The 24,842-nt window shown below is 40.1% G+C and overlaps 1 protein-coding gene across 3 annotated transcripts in view; it reads right to left on the reverse strand.

The window, feature by feature from the left end:
• Positions 1–24,842, reverse strand: part of DNAJC13 (DnaJ heat shock protein family (Hsp40) member C13) — a 220,226-nt gene that overhangs the window by 103,432 nt on the left and 91,952 nt on the right. For all 3 annotated transcript variants that reach the window (XR_005749412.1, XM_040353030.1, XM_040353031.1), the window contains exons 12-20: positions 21,181–21,350; positions 17,423–17,522; positions 16,573–16,680; positions 13,521–13,676; positions 9,185–9,241; positions 7,255–7,376; positions 6,588–6,663; positions 6,330–6,425; positions 3,253–3,396 (exon numbers count right to left, since the gene is read on the reverse strand). Coding sequence is in view for 2 of the 3 variants with exons in the window: in XM_040353030.1 (XP_040208964.1) it covers positions 3,253–3,396; positions 6,330–6,425; positions 6,588–6,663; positions 7,255–7,376; positions 9,185–9,241; positions 13,521–13,676; positions 16,573–16,680; positions 17,423–17,522; positions 21,181–21,350 (1,029 nt within the window). In the remaining variant the exon portion in view is untranslated. The remainder of the gene's footprint in view (positions 1–3,252; positions 3,397–6,329; positions 6,426–6,587; positions 6,664–7,254; positions 7,377–9,184; positions 9,242–13,520; positions 13,677–16,572; positions 16,681–17,422; positions 17,523–21,180; positions 21,351–24,842) is intronic.

The following is a 24,842-nucleotide window of genomic DNA, read 5'->3' on the forward strand; positions in this document are numbered from 1 at the left end:
TTTGAATGCCTGCGCCGACATATACCGAGTGCAGTACACTCGGCTACATTCGGCCAGGCTCGGCTTCGCTCGTGCTCACGCTCTGACATTTATGCGTGAGCACGAGCGAAGCCGAGCCTGGCCGAATGTAGCCGAGTGTACTGCACTCGGTATATGTCGGTGCAGGCATTCAAACTGAGTGCGGGAAGCGGGTATCGGCGTATATCACGCACCCACGATTTTCCCCTTATTTTAAAGGGGAAAAAAGTGCGCGGTATACGCCGATAAATACGGTATATGGTTTTTGATATACAGTTGTCTACTCTTAGAAGTACTCTCCCATTGTTTATACCAGAAAATATCAGTGCCTTTTTATTAAGGATCAGGATAGGCTGTTCAAGGACCTAAGAATACTGCTGTTGTGCCTATATAACTATACCGTCCCGAGACAGTGCTACAGCCCTATCCCAATTTATGCAAGTATCCCTTACATCAAAGATCAAATGCACAGATTGGCTCTTTTTATGGCACGACAACAGGGATCTATAGAGCAACATTTGAGTCATAGAAACACAGAAGAGTGGCAGCACAAAAAAGAGCAAAGAGGTTAAATGGAGTCTACCCAATTGTTTAATTTTCTGTTCATATTTATATATTAAAAAAATATATATATATTTTGTCTGAGTATAGATTATGTTTGAATTCACTTAATGTTCACCGACTCACTACCTCTGCTGGAAGTCTATTCCAAAGATTACTCTTTCAGTAAAATAATACCAAGATTCTTTTTGAACTATTCTCCTGTTAGTTTGAGATCATCTATTTGCTTTTAGCTACACTGTTTGCTTATTTTGCAGTCATCTGAAACAAGTCTTCCTAAATCTTTTTCCTCTGTTGTGTTGGCCAACATTGTACCCCTAATCGTGTAGTCTATCAAGAGATTTTATTTTTTTACATTTAGAAACACTGAATTGTAGTTTCCAATGCTTTGACCAATCTTCCAACAGAGCCAAATCATGTTCCATACACCTCCAGGGATATCAACCTTATTACACACCTTTGTATCATCAGCAAAAAGACATCCCTTGCCAACCAAACCCTTAGTTACATATATATTTTTAGATTAAATAGAACATTGCCTAGTACAGAGCCTTGTGGTATATCACTAGAGACGGGTCTCCATTCCAAATGAACCCCATTTACAACCACACTCTGGTATTTACCCTTTAGCCACCTGAAAATCCACTAAACAACCCAACAGTTCGGTCCCTAATTTTTTTTTTTAAACAATCGTCCCTCTTTTTAATGAAATCATTATGTGCCTTGCTGAAATTAACCACTTGCTGACCAGTCGCCGTCGTTTTACGGCGGCAGGTCAGCTCCCCTGCGCGAGAGCACGTAATATAACGTTGGCTCTCGCGCAGGCCACTAGGGGCGCCCTCGACCCCCCGTGCGCGTGCCCGGCGGACGCGATCGCCGCCAGGGCACCCGCGATTGCTCGTTACAGAGCGGGGACCGGGAGCTGTGTGTGTAAACACACAGCTCCCGGTCCTGTCAGGGAGAGAAATGCTGATCTTCTGTTCATACAATGTATGAACAGAAGATCGGTCATTTCCACTAGTGAGGCCAACCTCCCTACAGTTAGAACACACCCAGGGAACATACTTGATCCCTTCCCCGCCCCCTAGTGTTAACCCCTTCACTGCCAGTGGCATTTTTATAGTACTCCAATGCATTTTTATAGCACTGATCGCTAAAAAAATGCCAATGGTCCCAAAAATGTGTCAAAAGTGTCCGAAGTGTCCGCCATAATGTCGCAGTACCGAAAAAAAAAAAAACACGCTGATCGCCGCCATTACTAGTAAAAAAAAAAAATATTAATAAAAATACCCCCTATTTTGTAAACGCTATAACTTTTGCGCAAACCAATTCATAAACGCTTATTGCGATTTTTTGACGAAAAATATGTAGAAGAATACGTATCGGCCTAAACTGAGGGAAAAAAAGTGTTTTTTATATATTTTTGGGGGATATTTATTATAGCAAAAAGTAAAAAAATATTTTTTTTTTCAAAATTGTCGCTCTATTTTTGTTTATAGTGCAAAAACTAAAAACCGCAGAGGTGATCAAATACCACCAAAAGAAAGCTCTATTTGTGGGGAAAAAAGGACGCCAATTTTGTTTGGGAGCCACGTCGCACAACCGCGCAATTGTCAGTTAAAGCAACACAGTGCCGAATCGCAAAAAGTGCTCTGGTCTTTGACCAGCAATATGGTCCGGGGGTTAAGCTCCACCCTGATCCAAAAATTTGGCAATATACCGTAATCAAATAATTCAGTCAGGTTAGTCTGACATGATCGGCCCTCAGTAAAGCCATACTGCTTTGGTTCCAGTAAATTGTGTGTTTTTAAGTCATCAATTAAGTTGGCTACAAGTGATGTTAAACTCACTAGTCTGTAATTGCCAAATTCTATTTTTATATCCTTCTTGTGGATAGGTACAATATTAGCCGTCTGCCAGTCATGGGGAACTTCTCCTGTTAGAAGAGATTGATTAAAGAGATCTCTTTATCGTCCAACAACTATACCTTTAAGTTCTCTAAAAATTCTGGGATGAATACCATCAGGGCCCATTTGCTTTATTAAGCTTTAAAATGAGCCAGTTTCTCTGCCACCTGAAAATGAATCATCATTACTAGAACCAATATTGTCCCGCAAATTGTTTTTTTTAGTGCAATTTATTTCTGAGAAGATTGAAAAGAAGCAATTGATTGCTACATCCAGGTCTCCCTCAATGTAAGTGTCCATTTTTTATTTTAGGATCCCATTGTATTTTTTTCTACTATTCACTGATGTACCTTTTGTTTCCTTTATTAATAGATTGGCAGCACTTGATAATGTGTTTGGCCTCTTTTTATTTATTTTTACACACTTCTCTATCATCTACACTTTGTTTTAATGAATCTCGTATATAAGTTTTGTTTTCTCCTTACTATCCTACATACCTTTTTAGTGAACCATATTGTTTTGTTTTCTTCTGTTTACTCTTAGCAAGTTTCCTGACAAATTCAGGTTGCCTCCAGGATGGTAGACTTAAACAGTGCTCACTGATTACAGACTCCTATCGTTTAACTTCACCCATAATCCAGTATTTTGTCACTGAACATGGCAAAGGACTTGGTTTTCATCACACTGATGTAAATAGAGCCTAGCAGCAAAATGGATTTAAAGATTTCATTTTAGCACAACCTTTCACATTTATACCACAACATACCTCTTTTTGTGCTATTCCCATCCTATCCCTCCAGTGCAGCAACACCAAGTCAACTTTTTCCTTGGCAAATTTTTCAACTTCCTTAGCAGCTTTTCCAGCAATCCTTTGCCACTCAGGGACTTTGTTGAATTGTCCATATTGGTCCTAATGAAAGGCAGTCATACACAAAAAAATAAATACGTATATAAACTAATTTTTAATTACAAGGCTAGATTCACAGGTGTGCTTGCGCTTTCCCATGCGAAAAGATCTTGCAACCCATTTGAATTGGCGGAAATCATACTGGGAGACAGAAAAAAAAATAGCGCCTGCACTACTATTAAAAAAAACTTGCCGCGCGAAATTACAAGCTACTGCGGTACAATGCAATTTGGTGCCTGCAAACTAACTGCATTTACAATCCTCGTTTGGGGTGCTGTTTATTACTACACTGGCACCTGCAGCAGATCAGAAAAGGCAGTATGTTTTGAGTGCTGCGCAGGAAACGCACACGGAACTAACCTTTCTCACGTTTCGGTGTGATCCTACCATAATACATGGGGACAGTAAATCATTAACAAGAATAATTTGCTTTAGAACTATATTATGAGATGAAACTAACTCACTACAAAACTAATATTTGCAGGACAACCCATAACGGTTAACACCTTAAACATTTGTCCCTCACTACTGCTGCAACACAATAGATTTACATATTCACCAGGGGTCTCCAAACTTTTTAAACGAAGGGCCAGTTTACTGTCCTCCAGATTTTAGGGGGGCTAGACTGTGGCCAGTGTGGGTAAATATTGTCCTGGTGTCAATGGGAGTAAACAATGCCCCATCTTTGATATTAACCACTTAAGGACCGCCTAACGCCGATATACGTCGGCAGAATGGCACGGCTAGGCACAGGCACGTGCCTTTAAGAGCCCAGCAGTGGGTCGCGCGCGCTACCCGGTCCGAAGCTCTGTGACCGCATCCGCGGACCCGATCTCCGCCGGTATCCCGCGATCGGGTCTAAGGAGCTGAAGAACGGGGAGAGGTGTGTGTAAACACACCTTCCCCGTTCTTCTGTGTGGCAGTGACACTGATCGTCTGTTCCCTGATATAGGGAATGACGAGCAGCTAATTAAACAATCAGGTTCATTTCTAGAACATATGAAAAAATCATCATAATAGCCCCATAAATACAAAGTGATAGGGAAGGGGAGAAACATTACAAGAAATAGCAGAGGACAGGGGCAGGGAATTTTCTTGTAATGTTTCTCCCCTTCCCTATCCCTTTGTATTTATGGGGCTATTATGAGGATTTTTTTCATATGTTCTAGAAATTAACCTGATTGTTTAATTAGCTGCTTGTATGTGGCACAAAAAAAAATGGTTTTCAACTTATGAAAAAAGTATTGAACATGTCTTTCAATGAATGAATTGTTTGCTTTTTCTGGGTTTTTGCTTTCGCTTATATGAGGACCCTATGCTGCCCTGCCATCCCTGATTAAGGTGATGATTCAATTTCCATCTTCTGCACAGTTTTAAGGCTTTTACCATATCATTTGTATTAGCTACCTTTTCCTGCCAATTTATAGGGATTCCAGTTTAAGATTATTTATCTACTTTTCCTTGCTATTCATGCTGTGACCACTAGGGGCGTTTTTGTTCAGCCGTATGGACACCCAAGGGCTTCAGTTTTGAATGCCCGTTTGCTGTTTTTGCGGGCGTTCTATGCCGTCAGGGATCCGCGTCAATTGATGCTGTACCATCGCTAAGGATCCTGGGGTTTGTAGGCTATGTGGACTCAGTCTGCACTGGCGCATGCGCATGAACGCCTTGCTGTGTCCGCGCACGCCCGATGACGTCAGACGCTCGGGCGTGCGGGGTGAGATTTAAGGAGCCAGCCTTGTCCATCCTTTTTGCTGCACTGGAACACGGGGACAGCCTCTCCAAATCCATGTCATGCTCAGGTATCAACCTCATGCCATTTCCTACTTAGTATAGCGCTATCAGCTCCTCATTTTCTTCATCTTTATCTGACCAGCCTTGTGCTATTTCCTAGCCTGGATACAATATATACCTACTATTTCTTTCTTGATAAGCAATTAATTAATGGCTTAATGATACTACATGGCATGATCTGTCTGTTTCATCATACCCAAATATATCAACAATGATTGAATATTCCTCTTTTTTCTTTTTTACTCCTTTATGTGCCTCTCCTTATATTGTAAAGCTGGATGATTAGATACACTCCATCCCTGCGTGTGAACCGTCAGATCTGGATTTTCTGGCTGTCTCCGTAGGTGTCCACAAACTATTAAACATAGTAAGTGTGGATCTTTCACAAACATATATCTGAATAATAACTTTGGAACACAATACTCATTAGATGTTATGTGTTCCCTACAGCTGGGTCTCCTTCTCTCCTCCTATGGCTGAGCCTCTGCCCCTACACGGCTTCAATACCTTGGGGATTAGGGTCCCACACCCAATTTGGGCGTGGAACACATTGGTGTCCCAATTATTGGCAGGACTAGAGATTGTTTTCTCCCCATCCGGGGCGGCAGGTCAGCATTCGTCTTCTTTAAGAAAGCCAACAATTTCGGTTTAAATACCTAAATATATAATATTGTATGTGATTTTGTCTTACATGCTATATTTTTTATTGTTGGTAGAGCTGGCTACCCACTACTGGTCTTAGTCTAACCCCTGAGGAAGCCTGTACTAGGCGAAATATATTGGGTGATACCATCCTAATTGATCAGCTATCCACTCCTATTGGGACCTCCAGCGACCCTGAAATTCTATGTTTGATATACTACATATGTTTTTAAGTTCTGTGTCATGCGATGTATAATTTCTCATGATATTTTAATAAATCATTAAAATGTATTTGTTATACTTAGAATTCATTTAATTTAGCCCCGTTATAATCCCATTACCTTCTCTGTTCTCACGTATTACTTTACGGGATGAGGTGCGCTCTATATAATTGAAACTAATTGGATCCTCTCTATCACTCTGAAACCTTGAGCCCTGTTGCAATTTTATTACAACAGAGCTACACGACAATTAAAATGAAATGTGCGATAAAAACTTACAGTTGCAATTTTTAAATTATCCCTGATATGCATTCGATCAATATCCTTTTCTGGTACTGGATCCTTACTGTCCAGGTATATTAGCAAACCTGTGGGCTGGGAAGTTGAAAAAAACAAGTCGTCAAAGGCATTTTCAGACAATATACTAACTATATCCAGTAAATATGACCATAATATATAACCAAAATACCATGGTAAAATTCACAAAAGAATCTGAAGTGAACCGTTCATACACAAAGTTAGAATAACTTCTCTTACCAAAATGCGCTTGAGCAAATTAAAAGATGTTGTATTTTCTGCTGTCCAAAGACCCACTAAGTGTCTGCTCAACTGTCTGAAAAACACAGTCCAATGTAAATAAAAATGGAGAAAAACAATAGTTTTATATATACATTTTTTTTTATAAAAAACGTACACAATGTAAGATATTACAGTAAAATGTAGCTTAATGTATCACCATGTCAGCCTTAGCTTGAATTACAATACTGCAGAAAGCAATGCCGATATCATTACACATGTACAGCTTCCTTGAGTACTGAAGACTGCTGCAAACAGAATGCCCTAGGATATCACATGACCTTCCAGAAGATGGGAGATCTGCATGTATTACTAAAATAAAAAATATGGAAAAATGAAAAAATAAAATATGGAAAAATGACTAAGCTCCACGCTCGAGTCACCTGACAAACTAGATACTTGGAAATTGGTACATCAAAGTATTCCATGTCCTTTTATAAGCAATTTCCTTTTTCTGCTACATGTCACTGTCTAGTGGTGGTTTGGGGTGCAGAGAGTTCTGAATGCAAAAAGAAAATGCTCTATATCAGATCTACTTGAAAGGGAAGTGCAATGTGTAATGACTCTCTGCAGTCACAAACAGCAGGAGAGGCAGTTAAAAACAAACAAATTCCTCAGTTCTACCCACCTGTTTGTAAGCATTCTCTGATCAACACTTATTGTAAACATGGCAGTGTGCAAGTGTCGAGGTAAGGCACCTTCACAGAGAGCAAGATCTTGCATTTTTGTTGCAATTTCTTTGTCGGCTTCCTTAAAAAAACAAAAAAGGAATATTGAAGTAACTGCATACACATAACAAATTAATTTATTCTCAGTATGTTGCTCAAAGTTTAAAAAAAAAAAAAAAGGAAAAAAAAAAAAACAATTTGACAATTAAGGCACTTTTGCTATTAACCACTTGAGATCCGCGCTATAGACAAAAGACGTCTACAGCGCGGCTCTCAAGTGCCGAGTGGACGTCTTTTACTGTGCATTACCCGCGAGCGCCACTGGGGGGCGCGCAGCGGGTAAACACTGTGCTGGCGCATCGCTGGGAAGCCGATGCGTGTACCTGGCGGCCGTCATGTCTGCCGGGTACACGCGATCTTCGGTGACAGCAGGGACGTGGAGCTCTGTGTGTAAACACAGAGCTCCACGTCCCGTCAGGGAGAGAGGAGACCGATCTGTGTCTCTTGTACATATGGACACAGCATCGTTCACCTCCCCCAGTCAGTCCCCTTCCCCCACACAGTTAGAACACACCCAGGTAATACATTTAACCCCTTCCTCACCCCCTAGTGGTTAATCCCTTCCCTGACAGTCATATTTATACAGCAATTAGTGCATTTTTATAGCACCGATTGCTGTATAAATTTGAATGGTCTTAAATTTGTGTCAAAAGTGTCCGATATGTCCGTCGCAATATCGCGGGCCTGACAAAAAAAAAAAAAAACGCAGATCGCCGCCATTACTAGTAAAAAAATAAAAAATAAATCAAATCTATCCCCTATTTTGTAGGTGCTATAACTTTTGCGCAAACCGATCAAATACGCTTATTGCGATTTTTTTTTTTTAACAAAAATATGTAGAAGAATACGTATCGGCCTAAACCGAGGAAAAACATAAAAAAAAAAAATGGGATATTATAACAAAAAGTAAAAAATTGTGTTTTTTTTTCCAAATTTTCTGTCTTTTTTTGTTTATAGCGCAAAAAATAAAAATCGCAGAGATGATCAAATACCACCAAAAGAAAGCTCTATTTGTGGGAAAAAATTATAAAAATATAATTTGGGTACAGTGTTGTATGACCGCGCAACTGTCATTCAAAATGCGTCAGCACTGAAAGCTGAAAATTGGTCTGGGCACGAAGGGGGTTTAAGTGCCCAGTAATGAAGTGGTTAAGCAAAATATTTAAAAACTGGATTTGTTTTTCTTCCAGCAATTACCACTTGAATTAGTGCAATGTTTAGTATGCTATAAATCGGTTATGAATTAAAAAAGTTATGGGTATAATATTTGAATTGTGGCCCTTTTCAACTTGATACATGTATTTCATGATTGGGATGCTGAACGTATAAAAGCCAACCTGTCTTCTGTATTAGGGCCGGTTCACACTGATTGCGAATTTGATCCATTGCGACTGCTCAAATTCGCAAGTCATTTTACCAACATATTTTCCCATGAGTGATGTTCACACCAATGCGTTGCGACTCTAAGCTGCGTTAAAAAAGTGTCCTGTGCAAGTTTGATTCGTGTGCGATGCGAATTCAGCTCTATAGACTTGGCATTCCCTGAAATCGTGGCTGCGAAATCACGATAAAATCGCACGATTTTAAAGATGCAGTAGTGTGAACCGACCCTTAGGGCTATGTCAGATGTAGGAAAACACTTCATTCGTGGAGGTGGGCGATTTTACCACTGGTGAGGTTTTTGCCAGTGGCAGAATCATCTATCTATCTGACATGGCTCTTAGAGACCCATGAAATTCAGCAGTAATGAAAAACAAACTGAATATCTGTATCATAACAATGTCAGACTGAAAAGTTGTTGCATTTCTCAATAACTACTAAAATACCTACTTCTATGATAGCCTTCATTACTAAACCAGCTCCTTTTATAATGGCCATCGACGGATGCTACAAGAAAACATAAGTGTGTGTTATAACAGACTAATTTTCACCATAAAAAAACAACATTTTGCACAGAGCAGTACATAGTACAGAACGGCTGACATAGTCAGTGCAATTAAAGTGAAAGTAAACCGTCAAATTTTTTAATTTTTTTTTAAAACAAAACCTGCAAGAGAAAGGCATAATGAGCTAGTATGCACATCATACTAGCTCATTATGTGTCACTTACCTGAGAACGAAGCTCCCGAAGTCCTCCACGGTCCTGTCCACCACCGCCGCCGCAATGTCCCCTCAGAGCTTCTTTCCTGTTATCGTCGCTCCGGCACTGTGATTGGCCGGAGCGGCGTTGACGTCACTCCCGCGCATGCGCGTGGGACTGGCATCTACAGAAAACAAGCCCTGCACGGTCAGTGCACCTGCGCCGTTGTCTACGGCGCATTCCTTTCTGCATATATCTCCTAAACCGTGTAGGTTTAAGAGATATTGCAAACACCTACAGGTAAGCCTTAATCTAGGCTTACCTGTAGGTGAGAGTAGCTTAGGAGGGTATACAACCACTTTAAATATACATAGAGGGTTATTTACTAAGGCTAGAGAGTGCACAATCAGGCTCACTTCTGCATAGAAACCAATCAGCTTCTAGGTTTTATTACTGAAGCATAATTGAACAAACTGAGATTAGAAGCCGATTGGTTTCTATGCAGAAGTGAGTCTGATTTTGCACTCTCCAGCTTTAGTAAATAAACCTCACAGTCATATCAGAAAAGTCTGCATATAAACACACAGCATGCTAAATTTGAACTATACTCAAACAAAATCTTGCACACTAATAATGGGATGCATTTTCACATGCACTTTCTTGTATACTTAGGCGTTTTATTTTGGCGCACCGCTGCAGGTTCAGCTTCCCAGGGTGGAAAGTATATATCAATTACTGCTATACAGCACCATATTTTTTTTTACCTTAGCCATATAGGAACACTACCTAAGAGGTGTTGCATACGTAGCAAGGAAGGGCTGAATGGTAGGTCTCTACCACTCAATATGAGTTCTTTCTCTAGAGCTTTTAGAAAATTCTGACAAAGAATTACTTTTACTTCAATGTGGTTTGTTACCAGCAATGCCAAGGCACAGCAATGGGGTCCAATGCAGCCCCTAGGTATGCAAAGTTTTTTTTATTATGGCAGACTTTGAGGAGAGTTATGTATATGGCAATCCACTGTACCTGGGACATGCCCTTATATTGCTCATGTATATACATGATATCTTTCTCATCTGGCATAGTACAGAGGCAGATTTAAGGGCACAGCTGGATGAATGTCACCCCACGATCTCATCACCTTGGAACACAGTAAAGCAGATGCACGCTTTTTGGATGTTCTTGTGAAACAGGAAAATGGTGTACACACTAATGTAAACACTCAAACACATACTGACAGCAATACATACTTGCATAGAAAATGTTTCCAGAGGATCTAAAATGTGGGTTGCCATATAGTCCGTTTATAAGAATTCACAGAGAATAGCATGCTCAGATACAATGTAGTGTGATCAGGCAGGTAGGATGCTGAAGGATTTCATATAAATCGAGGTTATGAGAAACATGTACTACAGGAAGCACTAGAGAAAGCATTCCAAAAACCTAGAAACTAGCGTCTGAAATTTTGCAGCAAAGAAACATTGAGGCATATAATCAGCAATATTAACCTTTTCATCTCGTTCTCCCCAGGTGCATCAAATTATAAAGAAACATTGGCATGTTCCGAGTAGCAATCCAAAATAGACAGATGCATTTAAAGAGCCCCCCCTTTGTAAAGAGACCACGGAATATTAGAAAAAGTCATTAATTGGTTACGCACTTATTAGACACCATGGAGGTACATATCCATGCGGACATTGTACTTATTGTAATTTCGGAATTCGAAATAATTTACACAGCCAAGAACAGGGAAAAAAATCCAAACAAAACTTAAGCTGGCCATACACTGTATAATCAGATTGAACGGCCTGATAAGTTGCTAACTGATAGAATTGCATAGGTTAGTCTTCATAATGTTCAGTCTGTATGAACCCGTGCAAGATTGTGCAGAGATTGAATTGTCTGATTGCATGGTAAATGTCCAGGTATAGAGAGGGGTTTTCCCTCTGCGGTTTAAATGTATTGTTTATGGCTTTATTTTTATATATATTTGTATTAAACATGTGTACAGTGTCTAAAATCGGGTGCAAATTGCTTCTTCTACTACACTTACCTGCTGTACACATGGCTCCTTTCCTAATCATGGTCATTTTGTTTATATTTTGGATTGTGAATTTTTAACAAGCCATCCTTTGGAAGAGCATGTGCTCAGCTGGTAAGTTAGGTAGGAGTAGGGGTGCAACGGATCAAAAACCTCACGGTTCGGATTGTTCCTCGGATCAGGAGTCACGGATCGGATCATTTTTCGGATCGGCAAACCCCCCCCCCCCACTGTAATATACACATCTCCCCCCCACTGTTCACCCCCACCAACTATAGTACCCCCTCGGTGCAGACACCCCCCCTCCTCTCAGTACAAGAGACCCCCCCCTCCTCTCAGGGCAAGAGACCCCCCCCCCTCCTCTCAGGGTAAGAGACCCCCCCCCCTCCTCTCAGGGCAAGAGACCCCCCTCGGGCAGTACAGACACTCCCAGCGTGTGTCCCACGAGTGCGGGCTCCTCCTCTGTGGATGTAAACAGAGGAGGACCGCCGCCGGGTGTACCAAGATGGCCGCGGCTCCGGAGCTAGGCCGAAGCCGCGGCCTTTCCTAATGCAATTCCTGCAGCTCCAGAGCTAGGCCGAAGCCGCTGCCTTTCCTAGCATTATGGCCGCGGCTATGGAGGTAGGCCGAAGCCGCGGCCATAACGTTAGGAAAGGCCGCGGCTTCGGCCTAGCTCCGGAGCCGCGGCCATAACATTAGGAAAGGCTGCGGCTTGGTCCTAGCTACGGAGTGGCGGCAATCTGCGGATCACAGTGTGTTCCGATCCGAAGGGGGTGACCCGTTCGGATCACGGATCAACTGTGATCAGTTGCACCCCTAGGTAGGAGGTTCTGAGAAAGGGGGTTCTTACACCCCTGAAACATTGGGTTTTTCTTCCTCCTTTCTTTTCCCCAGGGTCTGGCTCAGCTATCTTTCTCATTATTCCATTTTAGGTACTGAATGCATATGATTAAGTGGTGCTCACTGTACCTATGCATGCATTTTTGCTGGTTAGTATTACCAGTGGAGTGAATACCTATGCTGTATTATACTTGATGTGATATGACATATTTTGATATTAGCACCTATTGTATAATTGTATGTACCCGTATTTATCGGCGTATAACACGCACAGGCGTATAACACGCACCCTAACTTTAAGGCCCCATTCACACCTAGGCGTTTTTACGCCTGAAGCGCACTGCTCACAAACGCCAGAGGGGAGAATTAACATTATTCCCTATGGTGACTGTTCACACCTGAACGCCTGAACGCCCAAACGCCCAAACGCCTGTCGCGCGAAGCTCAAACAAGTCCCGGACCTTTTTTTGTCGCGCGAATCGCGCGACAGCGGCGTTTGAGCGTTTTTTTTTCATCATAGAAAGTAATGGGAAACGTGCGTATTGAGCGTATCGCGCGACAACGGGCGTTTGCTAAGGGCGTTTCGTCGCTTTAATCAATAGAACTTGTCGCCCATGCAGAAGATTAAAAAAAATCTACCAACATAGCAACAAGTGATGAAAAGATGATAATTTTTCCTATTGGCTAAAATAAGAAACGCCAAAGTACAAAAACGTCGCACGACGCTGTATGCAAACGCGCAAATAAGCATAAATACGCGCGAAAAAAAACGCCCGAAAAAACGACCGAACGCCCTACGCTCAGGTGTGAATGCAGCCTAAGAGGGAAGTTTCAGGGAAAAAAACTTTCCACAGCCCCCTGCGTATAACACACAGGCACAGTTTACCCTCTATTTTCAGGGTAAAAAAGTGAGTGTTATACGCCAATAAATACAGTATATGCCCAATACAACTTTATTGGTAAAACATTTTTGTTATGTGGTGTGTTTACTCAGTATTTCTAAAATCCCTGTATGTATTTTACCCTGGGGGTAATTTTGGTCTTAATCTCAGAACCAGATTATGGCAGTGATGACATTAATAACATTAATCCTAAAAATGGCATCAGTGTCTGTAAGCCCACAGAAATGCTACACTTCTACTAAATCAATAAACAGCATGGATTAGAATACAAGTAGTTTTTTTAAAAAGAAAATGAAGCAATACCTGAAAAAGTTTGAAGAGTGTTCTACCATTTGATGCCACCATCTCAAGTAGCATGTCAAACTGCTGCCCTTCTGTTGTCTCGCTGTATGGGGCACACAGCGCAAAGGTGAGGAAATCCAGGAGTGAGCTGATAACCAGAGCACCAGTCCCGTAACTCTATACACCAAATAAAGACCAAAACAAAAGGTCACAATCCGTGTGGAAGAACTACAAATTTTAAAGAGAAATCATGTTTTGGTTTCAAAAAAAGTGTCTACAATTATATGCCCAATTTACCAGCTGCCATATCACCCCTTTTCCCGCTCGCCTACAATCGGAGTTGCTGTTTCTTTTCAGCAGCTCTAAAAACTGCTGGCTCTAGACATTAATGGCTGTGTGTTGAGTTATTTTGAGGCAACAGCAAATTTACACTGTTATACAAGATGTACACTCACTACTTTACATTGTAGCAAAGTGTTATTTCTTCAGTGTTGTCACATGAAAAGGTATAATAAAAAAATTACAAAAATGTGAGGGGTGTACGCACTTAACTTTTGAGATACTGTATATGGACCTTAATGTGTGTATGCATTATATAGATATACACACACACACACACACTTGTCAATTTATATTGTCAGTTCATCAAGTTTGACTACACTTTGATTAAAATCAAGAAATAAATACATTCAAGTTGGCTTTAGACTAGGGTTGCACCGATATCGTTTTTTTTTTATCAGCAAGTACAAGTACCGATACTTTTGGTCAAGTACTTGCCAATACCAAGTACCGATACTAATATCAATGCACTGCAAAGAATCACATGCGATTTTCCCCACTGCTTAGAACTCGTAGTACATATATGGCCACATGCAAAATAATCTACATAGGTGTCCCGATCCGCCGATAATAGCAAATCAGGGCCGCTGGAAGTGCTCACAGGGCTGAAGGAGAAGTTCCAGAACACCGTGGGTATAGGGTCCTATTGATGTCAGCTTGAGGGCGGATCGCCTCTATATCTCCTCCAGACCTGCAGCAGCCACATGCAGCAACCATGATTTGATTTAATTGGTGGACCAGGACACCTATGAAGATTGTTTAAATATGAGGTACAGCGCTCGAAAATTAATATTGAGGATACTCAAAATATCTATAAAAAAATTGGGAAAATATACAACATATATGTGCAAAATACGTGAGTGAAAAACAATGTTTCAAAAACAAACATATACCAATTTTTTGGTACTGGCAGACATTTTCTCAATCACTTGTTTTAGTTCAGCGCAGTATTTTTTCCAATTCTTTGGTTTGTTTTTCCACCTATGTAGAATAATTTGCATTTGGACAGATATGTACTGTGAGTTCTAACATTTTGGGGGAAGTCGAATGAGATTCAGACAGAAATCCCACCACATTGCCATTAAACACGTATGCAATTCTTTGCAGTGCGATTGGCACTCATTCATTTTGTATTGACACAAATCACACCGCAAAGTATTGGTTTCGGTATTGGGAGCATTTGGGTACAAATGCTTGGTACTGGTATTGGAGCATCCTGACATCAATGCTGACATATTAAATCCATCAAGCGTTTACACAAATTTAGGGGTGTACTGCATTTTTTTATTCTGCTCTTCAGCCCCTCTCCTGAATGAGCGTTTGATGGGCTTTTCCCGCCTGTAAACACACTTCTTATAATAAGCCTGTAAATGCCTGTGTGCGCATGGACACAGGTTAGCATAGAGGTGCTCTTACAGGCTGATACAATGATTAATCACTATGCAGGCAGGTGAATGCTGACATAAATAAATACAATAATGCAGTTATTGGACAGCGCATTTTACTTAGAAAAGAACTCTAGCCTAAAAAAATAATTCTAGTTTTGAATATATGTGCAGAAAGAGGTTTTGTTGCCATCTGTGCACCTATTGGGGAAATTATCATTAGTCATGATGGCCACTGTATGTGTTTACATTTCCAAAGTGTCAGTTGTTGGCACCAGGTTGTTCTCGGTACTGGGTTTTCAGCACCCAAAACAAACTAAAAATTAAAGTAAGCCAACAAATCCACTGAGCCCCAAACTAAAATTGGGCCTCGAAATGTAAGCTATATCAGCTTGATAAACTTTGATATAAAAGTTGAAGGAGTTGGATGGAAGATTCTTCTGTCAATCAGATAGTCACTGGTCAAGCATCCCGACAGCTCACTCCCCACCGGTCATGCCTTCTCAGTGAGCCCTTGCAGTCATGCAGATATTCACATTTAGCTGAAAAATGCTACTATAACATCATTATCAATGCAAAAGTTTAGACAGCAGTCTCTCAACCTTTTGAACAAGGAGGAACCCTTGAAATAATTTTAGGGTTTTAAGTAATCCCTGCTAACAATTACTATATCTAGAGTTCATAGTACATTAGTGTGATGGTCAGTAGGAAAAATATTCCTTACATTTGTCATTAGTAGGAAGGATCCCTCCTCACAAATGGCTATAATAAATCGGTTACTTATCTTAGAGGCAGAAATTGCTCATTAGGGGTTCAGAAATGGCTCATTAGGAACCCCTAACAATCACTGGAGGAACCCTCATTGAGAACTTAAAAAGGTTTCCAGGAATTCGATGAGGTTTTTTCGAGAGAAAGGAAGTATGCCCTTATAATAGGCCCATTCCAGCTAGATGTGACATATCAGTTATAGGCAGGGTTGATTTATCAGATTTATTAAACAGCTTCTAATTTCTCAAGGCCTTTAACTGTGAGAACTCTAACTGCAGCTTGATATTTTTCCACTTCTTGGCGTTTTGAGTGCTCTAATTAACCAAGAGGTTGAATTTGCTTTTCCACTATATTCTCCATAAATGTAAAAAAAAAAAAAAACTATATCCAGGAATGAGATTGGGACTTTCTTGTAATGAAATCCCTACATTTAAGAAACCTTTGGGTTGTTTAATTCTCCTGGGTCCACCATAACCCAGAATAACAATGTTCATTTTTATTATACTCCAGTTTCCTTTTTCTAAAGAAATTCTATTTTAAAAAAGAAAAAACAAAAGCATACATCTTATAGATCTTCTTACCACATAAGAGTTAAATTTTTCGAGTAAGTTTTCCAGAAACTTTTTGGAAGAGAGAAGGGATGCTTTGTTCAGTTGCTCTTGCCTTAGGTCATAGTCGTCATGCATTGGCTGCAAAAGAAGTAATCAAAAAACATTAGTCAAAAACCTTATGGTTTAGCGAAACCCACTGATCGCCTTTAAATGCACAAATGTCACACTTGATCATAATGGTATGAAAAAGAGATTATCTTCATACAGACATTTGTAGAACAAACTGGTTAAATAAGACTATTAAAAAGGGGGGGGGGGAAGTTTCACATGATAGGAACTTGTGATCTGCAGGTCACATTCTAACAACTGCCAAATCCTTCATATAAATAAGAGTAAATAGAACTTTGCAGACAGAAAAATAGAGACCTAGCTCCTGAAACGCACCCAACTTTGTCTGCATAAAATGAGGCCTTTAACAGCCTCACCATTTTTTTTTTTTAACACTTTTCATGTGAAGAGATGTTTACAGAAACTCGTACCTAATATTATTCAGCTTATAACTAGATAAATGTGAAGCCAGGCTGTCAATTAGAGCCTCGTGTTAAAGGGACCTCAACCTTGACAGTCCTGTGTCACTCAATCAGTAGCAGGAAAGAGTGGATAGAGATGGAAATAAGTGCTTAGCTGTTTGAAAACTAGAGGGCATAAGAAAAATAACTGTAAACTCAGCATCTTTCATTCTCACTCTGGAAATGGAGAAAAAATAAAATAAAAGAAAACCTCTTTATATATCTTTTTGCTTTTGTCATTTACCATCATCACTAGTGTATTCTTTCAGTTTAAGATATAAGACAATAGACAGAGGATGGGCTAAACTTACACACATAAGTGCACAGAGCATGTCAATAGCAGCATGGGTAACACCATCATTGTTCCTCTTCAGTGCCTTCACTACTTTTACTCCAAGACGCTCCCGAAACCTTAACATTAAAGACATAAAACAATGTTGCACAAATACAAAGCAATAAATAGAGCCAAAACAGTAATTACAATCTTAGGGGCAGATTTATAAAGCAGTAAATGTAACTTTCTCCAAACGTTTACCGGTGGGGAATCCATCACTTTTTTTTCACGTCAAAAGGTTCAGTTGCAGAGAATATTTGGCCAATGTCAGATTCACTTCTTTACAAACATACCCGATAGTAACACCGTACGGCCTACTTAGCCGCAATGCGCACTGGGAAATGTAGTCGCCTGGCGCATGCGCAGTGTCAAAAAACGTAAAAAAAACGTGAGATCAAGCCTCATTTCCATACAACACGCCCCCCTTCAAGTCATTTGAATTAGGTGCCCTTACGCCCGTTCGTTTTAGGCTACACCGTCGTAGATTAGCAGGTAAGTAGATTGTGAATCACTACTAGCCTAACTAATTTACGGCGGTGTAGCCTAAAAAGGCTAGGCTAGGCCGCCCTAAAGTTAGGCCAATCTACGTGAATCTACCTATTAGTTTCCCAACATCAATAAGTTGAAATCCTAAATAGAAGACCATGGTAACTTTATTTTAGGTGGACACGCCCGGGTCTCGGGCGGCTCCTATTTTCATCCAGTCTTTCTTTTGTGTTCCTAATTTTCAGCCGCTTGAATGACAGTGCCGCATGTGACGTCACTCCTGCGAATGCGCACATGAGTCACAACTCCGCAACTCACAGAGCGGGCTGTAAATGTGGTCTGAGCTGCACATGTGTGGCTCAGATCACATCACCTGCTGACAGGCAGGTGGGGCATTTATGACAGAAGAGACAATTAGGGTCTCTTCTGTTATAAAAACCCTGCCTCTCAATGGATTTTTAGTACCAAGAGTTTACTACCACTTTAAGCTAATATTACACAAACAATTCTAATTCCTCATGTCTTTATTGACTATATAAAAAAAAAAAGAATTGTGAAAAAAACAACACCTGCTTAAGGCTACTAAATCATCTATCAAAAATAAATAGTCATTTATTGTACCTAGAAGTAAAATCTCTAAATAAGCTCCGATACCCCATGACCTTCCTTCCTTCTTCCTCCCACCTATCCCCACTATTTCCCACCAACCACGCTAAACAAATAACCACCTTGTGATCCACATCACCTGGAAAAATCTCCCAGAGGGAAAGGAAAAAGGCAGAAACCATGTAAATTATGGATTAAATATGGTACAAATAACTAGAATAAAAAACTGCCTCAAATATGAAAAACCATGTGGCAATCAATATGCATGTACACACCAACATAAAATGTAAATGCATATGAAATCTGTATATAAACACTGTATCGCGCCATACTGTGGCGATTATAGTGAGCAAATTCAAAGTGGTAAATGATCACTACATGTATACAGATGTGCATTTAAATTAACCCTGGAAGACGTCATATGTGACTAAACAAATTGGTTGGAGCTACATGCCGTGTCGTCAACACATTCCCAGAAGTGTCCCTGAAAGTTTTTGTGGTCGATTTAGATTGTATTGGTGACAGTGCGGTTTAATTCCCTATACGTTGTGGGTGCATATGATTTACGGTTAATTCAGTTTTACACTATGTGAAGCACTTGGTCTTCTTCCCTTTTTTTGACAAGTATATGCCAATTTAAACAATCATTGGGGATGAAGTCTTAAAGGAAACTTTGGCCATAATTATAGAGCACGCTATGTGACTTCTCTATAATGGCAGAATGGGTATCAGTCCTATTGTATGGCAAATTACTGCAGAAAACCATTTAATTCCAAGGGGTTCACATACTTTTTTTGTCACTGTATACTTACTTCAATATTACTGCTTTAAAGTAGTATTTTTGTTTTTGGATTTATTACCGCTTCAAGAATGGGCGCATATTTGCTAATCCTTATCAGAAGTAAAATATTGTAAAACAATTTTATTTAGAACTCATATATCCTGACATGTTTTCAGCCACACAAAGTTAAAGGGGTTGTAAAGGTTTGTTTTTTATTTTCTAAATAGGTTCCTTGTAAAGGTAAAAAAAAAAAAAATCCTAAATAGCTTCCTTTACCTCAGTGCAGTCCTCCTTCACATACCTCATCCTTCGATTTTGCATTTAAATGTCCTTATTGCTTCTGAGAAATCCTCACTTCCTGTTCTTCTGCCTGCAACTCCACACAGTAATGCAAGGCTTTCTCCCTGGTGTGGAGTGTCGTGCTCGCCCCCTCCCTTGAGGGGGGAGGGGCGAGCAGGAGAGTCAGGATGCCCACTAACACACAGCTCCTTTCTCTATCTGCAACGTAGAGAGCGTCCTGACTCTCCTGCTCGCCCCCTCAAGGGAGGGGGCGAGCACGACACTCAGGGAGACACACACCAGGGAGAAAGCCTTGCATTACTGTGTGGAGTTACAGGCAGAAGAACAGGAAGTGAGGATTTCTCAGAAAAAAGGACATTTAAAAGCAAAATCGAAGGATGAGGTAAGAGGACTGCACTAAGGTAAAGGAAGCTATTTTGGGAAAAATGTGTTTACCTTTACAGCTTCTTTAAGCTAGTGCATTGTTGGTTCACTTACCTTTTCCTTTGTTTTCCCTTCTAAATGTTTTTTTTTCTTTGTCTGAATTTCTCACTTCCTGTCTAAGACAGGCATTTTCACCCACTTGCGGCCACACAGTCTGCGGGTAGACTGCGGGCAGAACGTCAGATATCACACCCCCCCCCCGTTGTGTTCTGGGAAACACACGGCTCCCAGAACACAGCGGGGACCAGTGAGCACGGCGCGACTCGCGCATGCGCCATAGGGAACCGGGCAGTGAAGCCGCAATGCTTCACTTCCCGGTTCCCTCACTGAGGATGGCGGTGGGGGCAGCAGAGTGACGAGCGATCGCTCGTCCCCTGCTGCAGACTGCGCTGGACTCCAGGACAGGTAAGTGTCCTAATATTAAAAGTCAGCAGCTGCAGTATTTGTAGCTGCTGGCTTTTAATATTTTTTTTTTCCGGCGGAGATCCGCTTTAAATATAGTAAAGGATTGCATATGAAGAGGTAAAGCCCGACTCTCGACTCTTTGCTTCATGGGTCCAAGAGCGCCCCTTTCATCAGGGCTTGAGTCACAAGGTGAATAGACTAGAAATAAACTGGACCTTTTGTGATGTTTTTCAGTGAGCTTGCAAGCACAGGCCTTAGCAGTTGGTTTGGCAGCAAAATACAGGGGTCTATTTTCCAACAGAGACAACAAAAACTTGACAGAGGGTCTGACCCTTTCTCACTCTATGCAAAACTATAAAAAAAAAGAAAGAAGAAGGTTATGCCTTTACATACACTTTATTCCACAGGGAAAAAAAGACACTTGTGACCATCAAGAGTAACCTTGAAAACTCAGGATCCATCTATAGATTATTTATAGCAACTACATCAATATCTGCAGTGCCATTAAAGTTTTTCTGTATGCTGGCGTGACACAGAAAATACTGACTCCCAAACACACACCGCCAGGATTTGTACATTAAGGGGAAAACTCTGTAGGATGAGCTGAGTGATGTTCTGAAGACCAACATATTAAATAATAAATAACACATCCTACGCCATTAAGTGAGGCTTCTGGCAGTAAGTACGGCAGCAGAAGACGGATTTTTATCATGACAAGCTGATTATCTACTTACTTTGGTAGCTGAGTAAAGGCCAGGAATCCAGCTTTTGAAGCCACTAATCGCCTGACTGCCTGGAACTGGCTTTCCAGCTCTGGATTCGATGCTGCTTGGTCTCCTTCTTGGGAGAGTAAGGATGTTATGGCATTATTTATCAACTTCTCTTTGTTCTCAGAGAAAAGACCCTGTTAAAAATGGATTCAGCAAAACACATCCTTTATGCAATGTCTATGACTATCTAATAGGCACAGGATTAAAAAAAAGTATAAAATAATGCAACAATAGGTTGTTGGAACATTTGGGGTTAAAAGAATACATATAAAGTCACATATTGTATATTTTGCATTCGTTCCTATTCATGTATATTACGAACAGAAGGACAGCCATTTTCCCTGTTAAAGTTTAAATTGGGTTCCAAGGCATGACTAGACATTGTTCTTAGGTTGTAAGGAGTCTGGCTGTGCCATCTCCCAGGTTGTAACTCAAACATTTTTGGACTCCCAGTAAGATAAACAAAATGAAATGCCATGCACAGCATGACACCAAACAACTGGTATTGTCTTCATATATTAAGGCCATGGGTCCGATTCATAATTACTGTGGTACCGTCTATTTAAAATAATGTTCCTTATAAATACATCTGCACGGTATATCTATGTATTAATTATATGTCCATATATAAACCTGTTTAATACATAGACATCCTTGTAACAAGGGTCCCAAGTATAATATCCTATCATAGCTTCAAAGTATTAGCAACTGCTTAACTTAAATTCCGGCATAGTTCAAGGGAACTTCCCAAACCATTAGTGTTGATCATAAACCTTATCTCAATCATAAATCGGGAAATAGCCGGATTGTCTGCTGAAACTTGACAATTGTTGACACCATCAGACAATCTATTGTGCTTTTCAAGGTTTAGATCAAAAGGGATCATAAATTATTATGCGGCCTCGGTGACCCAGTAAAATAGGAGTCATTCCTTATACAACACTGTCCCTACAGGTTAATATTGGCATTGATCAAGATGGCCACATCCTTGGTTGCTATAGCAGCCTACCTAAACATAGCATCATATGACATCATCAGTGACGTAGTAAAGTGAGATGCACACCCACTTCTTGGGAGTGTTAAAAGGAGTTGCAGAGAGCACAAGGTGATCTTATCTCTTTGGAAGGAATCTTGGAGGGTCGCTGATGGGAGAGCTCTCACTATCTCTGAAGGCTATCTCTCTACCTTTGGAAGGAGAGAGTGAATGCAAAGATGTAGGGGGTGAAATAGGTCACTCATGGGGGACCCTGCATCTCAAACAGAAAGAACTCTTAAATACTGGTAATGTATAATTTTGTTTATTTACCTTTTGGTAATGAAGGTTTTTACATACACATAACTAAAACCATTTAAATATACTTGGCAAAGATAATTTGGGAGTTGGTTATTTTTAACTGCAGTATGAAATAATTAAATTCCAAATAGTAGAAGACATACACACATTATGTTTGTCTTTAAAAAGCTAAATGCTAACAGTTGTACAATGGTTTTAGGGTGATGTCTGTGAAAATAAATTCTCTCTAAATTTAAAATAAGCTTGTCTGCATTGCAGAGCTGGCGTACAAAAATGGTCTTTGATCTGTACACATATAAGTAGTAAGCAAGAGATCTGTTTGTGTTTCCGAAGAGATAACACAGCGTCATGGTAAACACAAGCTATTTACTAGAGTCTGTGGAAATCACGGGAAGGTTATCTTACAAGTTACCAGATATTAAATATACCAGGATGATTTAAATGAGAGCTGTGAATTTACCTTGTCATATAATGTAAATATTATCTGAACATTTAACCATCATGTATCTCCGATTATAGAAGTATATCAATTATTTGTTTTATCACGAATTGTACCAGATTTAAATTATGCACTATATCTTTAGTTAATAAATATATATAGTTTAAATATTCATTTGTGTTACTGGTCCTCAAAATAGCACGGATAAAATAATTTTGGATATTGTAGGAAATTGTAATTCTCCCAAAGCACAGATTTACATATTTCCATACATACAATATTTTATATTTCAGTATAAACATTCTGACAGTATATGTAGGCACTATGCCGAGATACGTCAATGGTTCTGACAAGGTAATAGCACCTAAACTACAATAGGATAACACAATGTACTATTTTGCAGTGATCATAGTTCATAGACAAATTACAGGTCTACTTGCTCTCTACAGCTTGGCTCTAGGACCAGCTCCTGAGTAAGTGCAATGTTAAATTTCCAAAAGTAATGTGGAAAGGTTTTGTTTTCAGCCATTTCCATCATTGCTTATATGCTGCAATCTTAAATCAGTTACATGGCTTGCAAATATCATGTATTGTCTAGCCATCCATAGATATTTGACTTTTTTGGCACACGTTTCTATTGAGGTTGCTCTCTCAACTAGCACTCCCATGGGTCTAATGTTAAAGCCACTTACTCATTGTACACACAGTGTATTTCATATGAATTTTATATCCAAAAATCTGAGTGTGTGCATTTAGTCTAATTTGCATGAAAAATTCAACAGTAGCTGAAGTCTGATATTGTGCTTACTTGAACAGCATCTAAAAACTGATTCCCACTTTACACTTAGAAAGTGACAGTGTTTTCTGTAACAGCTTTAGCTAAACTGCTGCTTGTTGTAATTAAGTGACAAACAAAATGTTTTGTTTTGTTCTACAGATTCCCAAATTAGGACACAAAAAATATAATTTAGTACACAATACTAAACAGGAGTACAGGGATTTAGTATGCATCACTAAAACAGGAGTACAGGGAAGAGAGTCACACAAAGTTCACATTTTTCACTGTGTTAGACGATACACCCTTATTTAGGGTATAACATAGAACATGGTGCAGAGTGCACGCACGTACGCCCCCTCCTTTCTTGTGACAGTGTGAAGGGGCTGAACTACCCAGCAGTCACTGTCAATTTCACATGTTGTGCAGCTGTGCACAGCCACATTCATTCACAGACTAATAAGTACACTTTGCAGTCCAATGCTACTTCCTCTGGTTTTGCAACTGAAAGCCCATAAAGATGTAAGGGCAGAGAGATGTTTGCAGGAACCTGCAATTACTAAATCAATCAACTGAAAGAGGGTGCGCTACTTTGCAGGCTCCGGTTTTTTTTTGGGGGGGGGGGGGGATGGTCTTGGCCTCAAACTTATTTTAAGCAAGCGGATTCTGAAAGAACTTCAGTAATTTTTTTTTTTTTTTTTTACCAGTGATCAGCAGATCGCAGATCGCGGATACCATGCAGGACTCCTGCAGACTTCAGTGTATCCATCTACTCATACCTCGTATAGGCAGGCAGATACACACTGATAGGAAGAGGGAATGAACCACCTGAGCTCTCAAGAGCACCATGGTAGTTGACTGAAATTCTTAAAGCATCAGAGTCCACTTCGAATCACTATGGGGGATATTTATTATATTATTATTGTTATAATATTATTGTTCCTCTTATTCTTTTGAGCCTAGCCTAATTAAAGAATTCAGAGGTTAGCCTTTTGCAGTCAACGTGAATTTAAAGCCAATAACTTCTCTTTTAAATTACAGATAGTGTTAAAATTGTTAAAGAAAAAAATACTTAATTTTCCTGTCACTTCCTGGAGATATGACAGGAAGTGAAAGGG

The sequence above is a fragment of the Rana temporaria genome, chromosome 5 (assembly GCF_905171775.1).
Source record: "Rana temporaria chromosome 5, aRanTem1.1, whole genome shotgun sequence".
In the NCBI taxonomy this organism is placed as follows: Eukaryota; Metazoa; Chordata; class Amphibia; order Anura; family Ranidae; genus Rana; species Rana temporaria.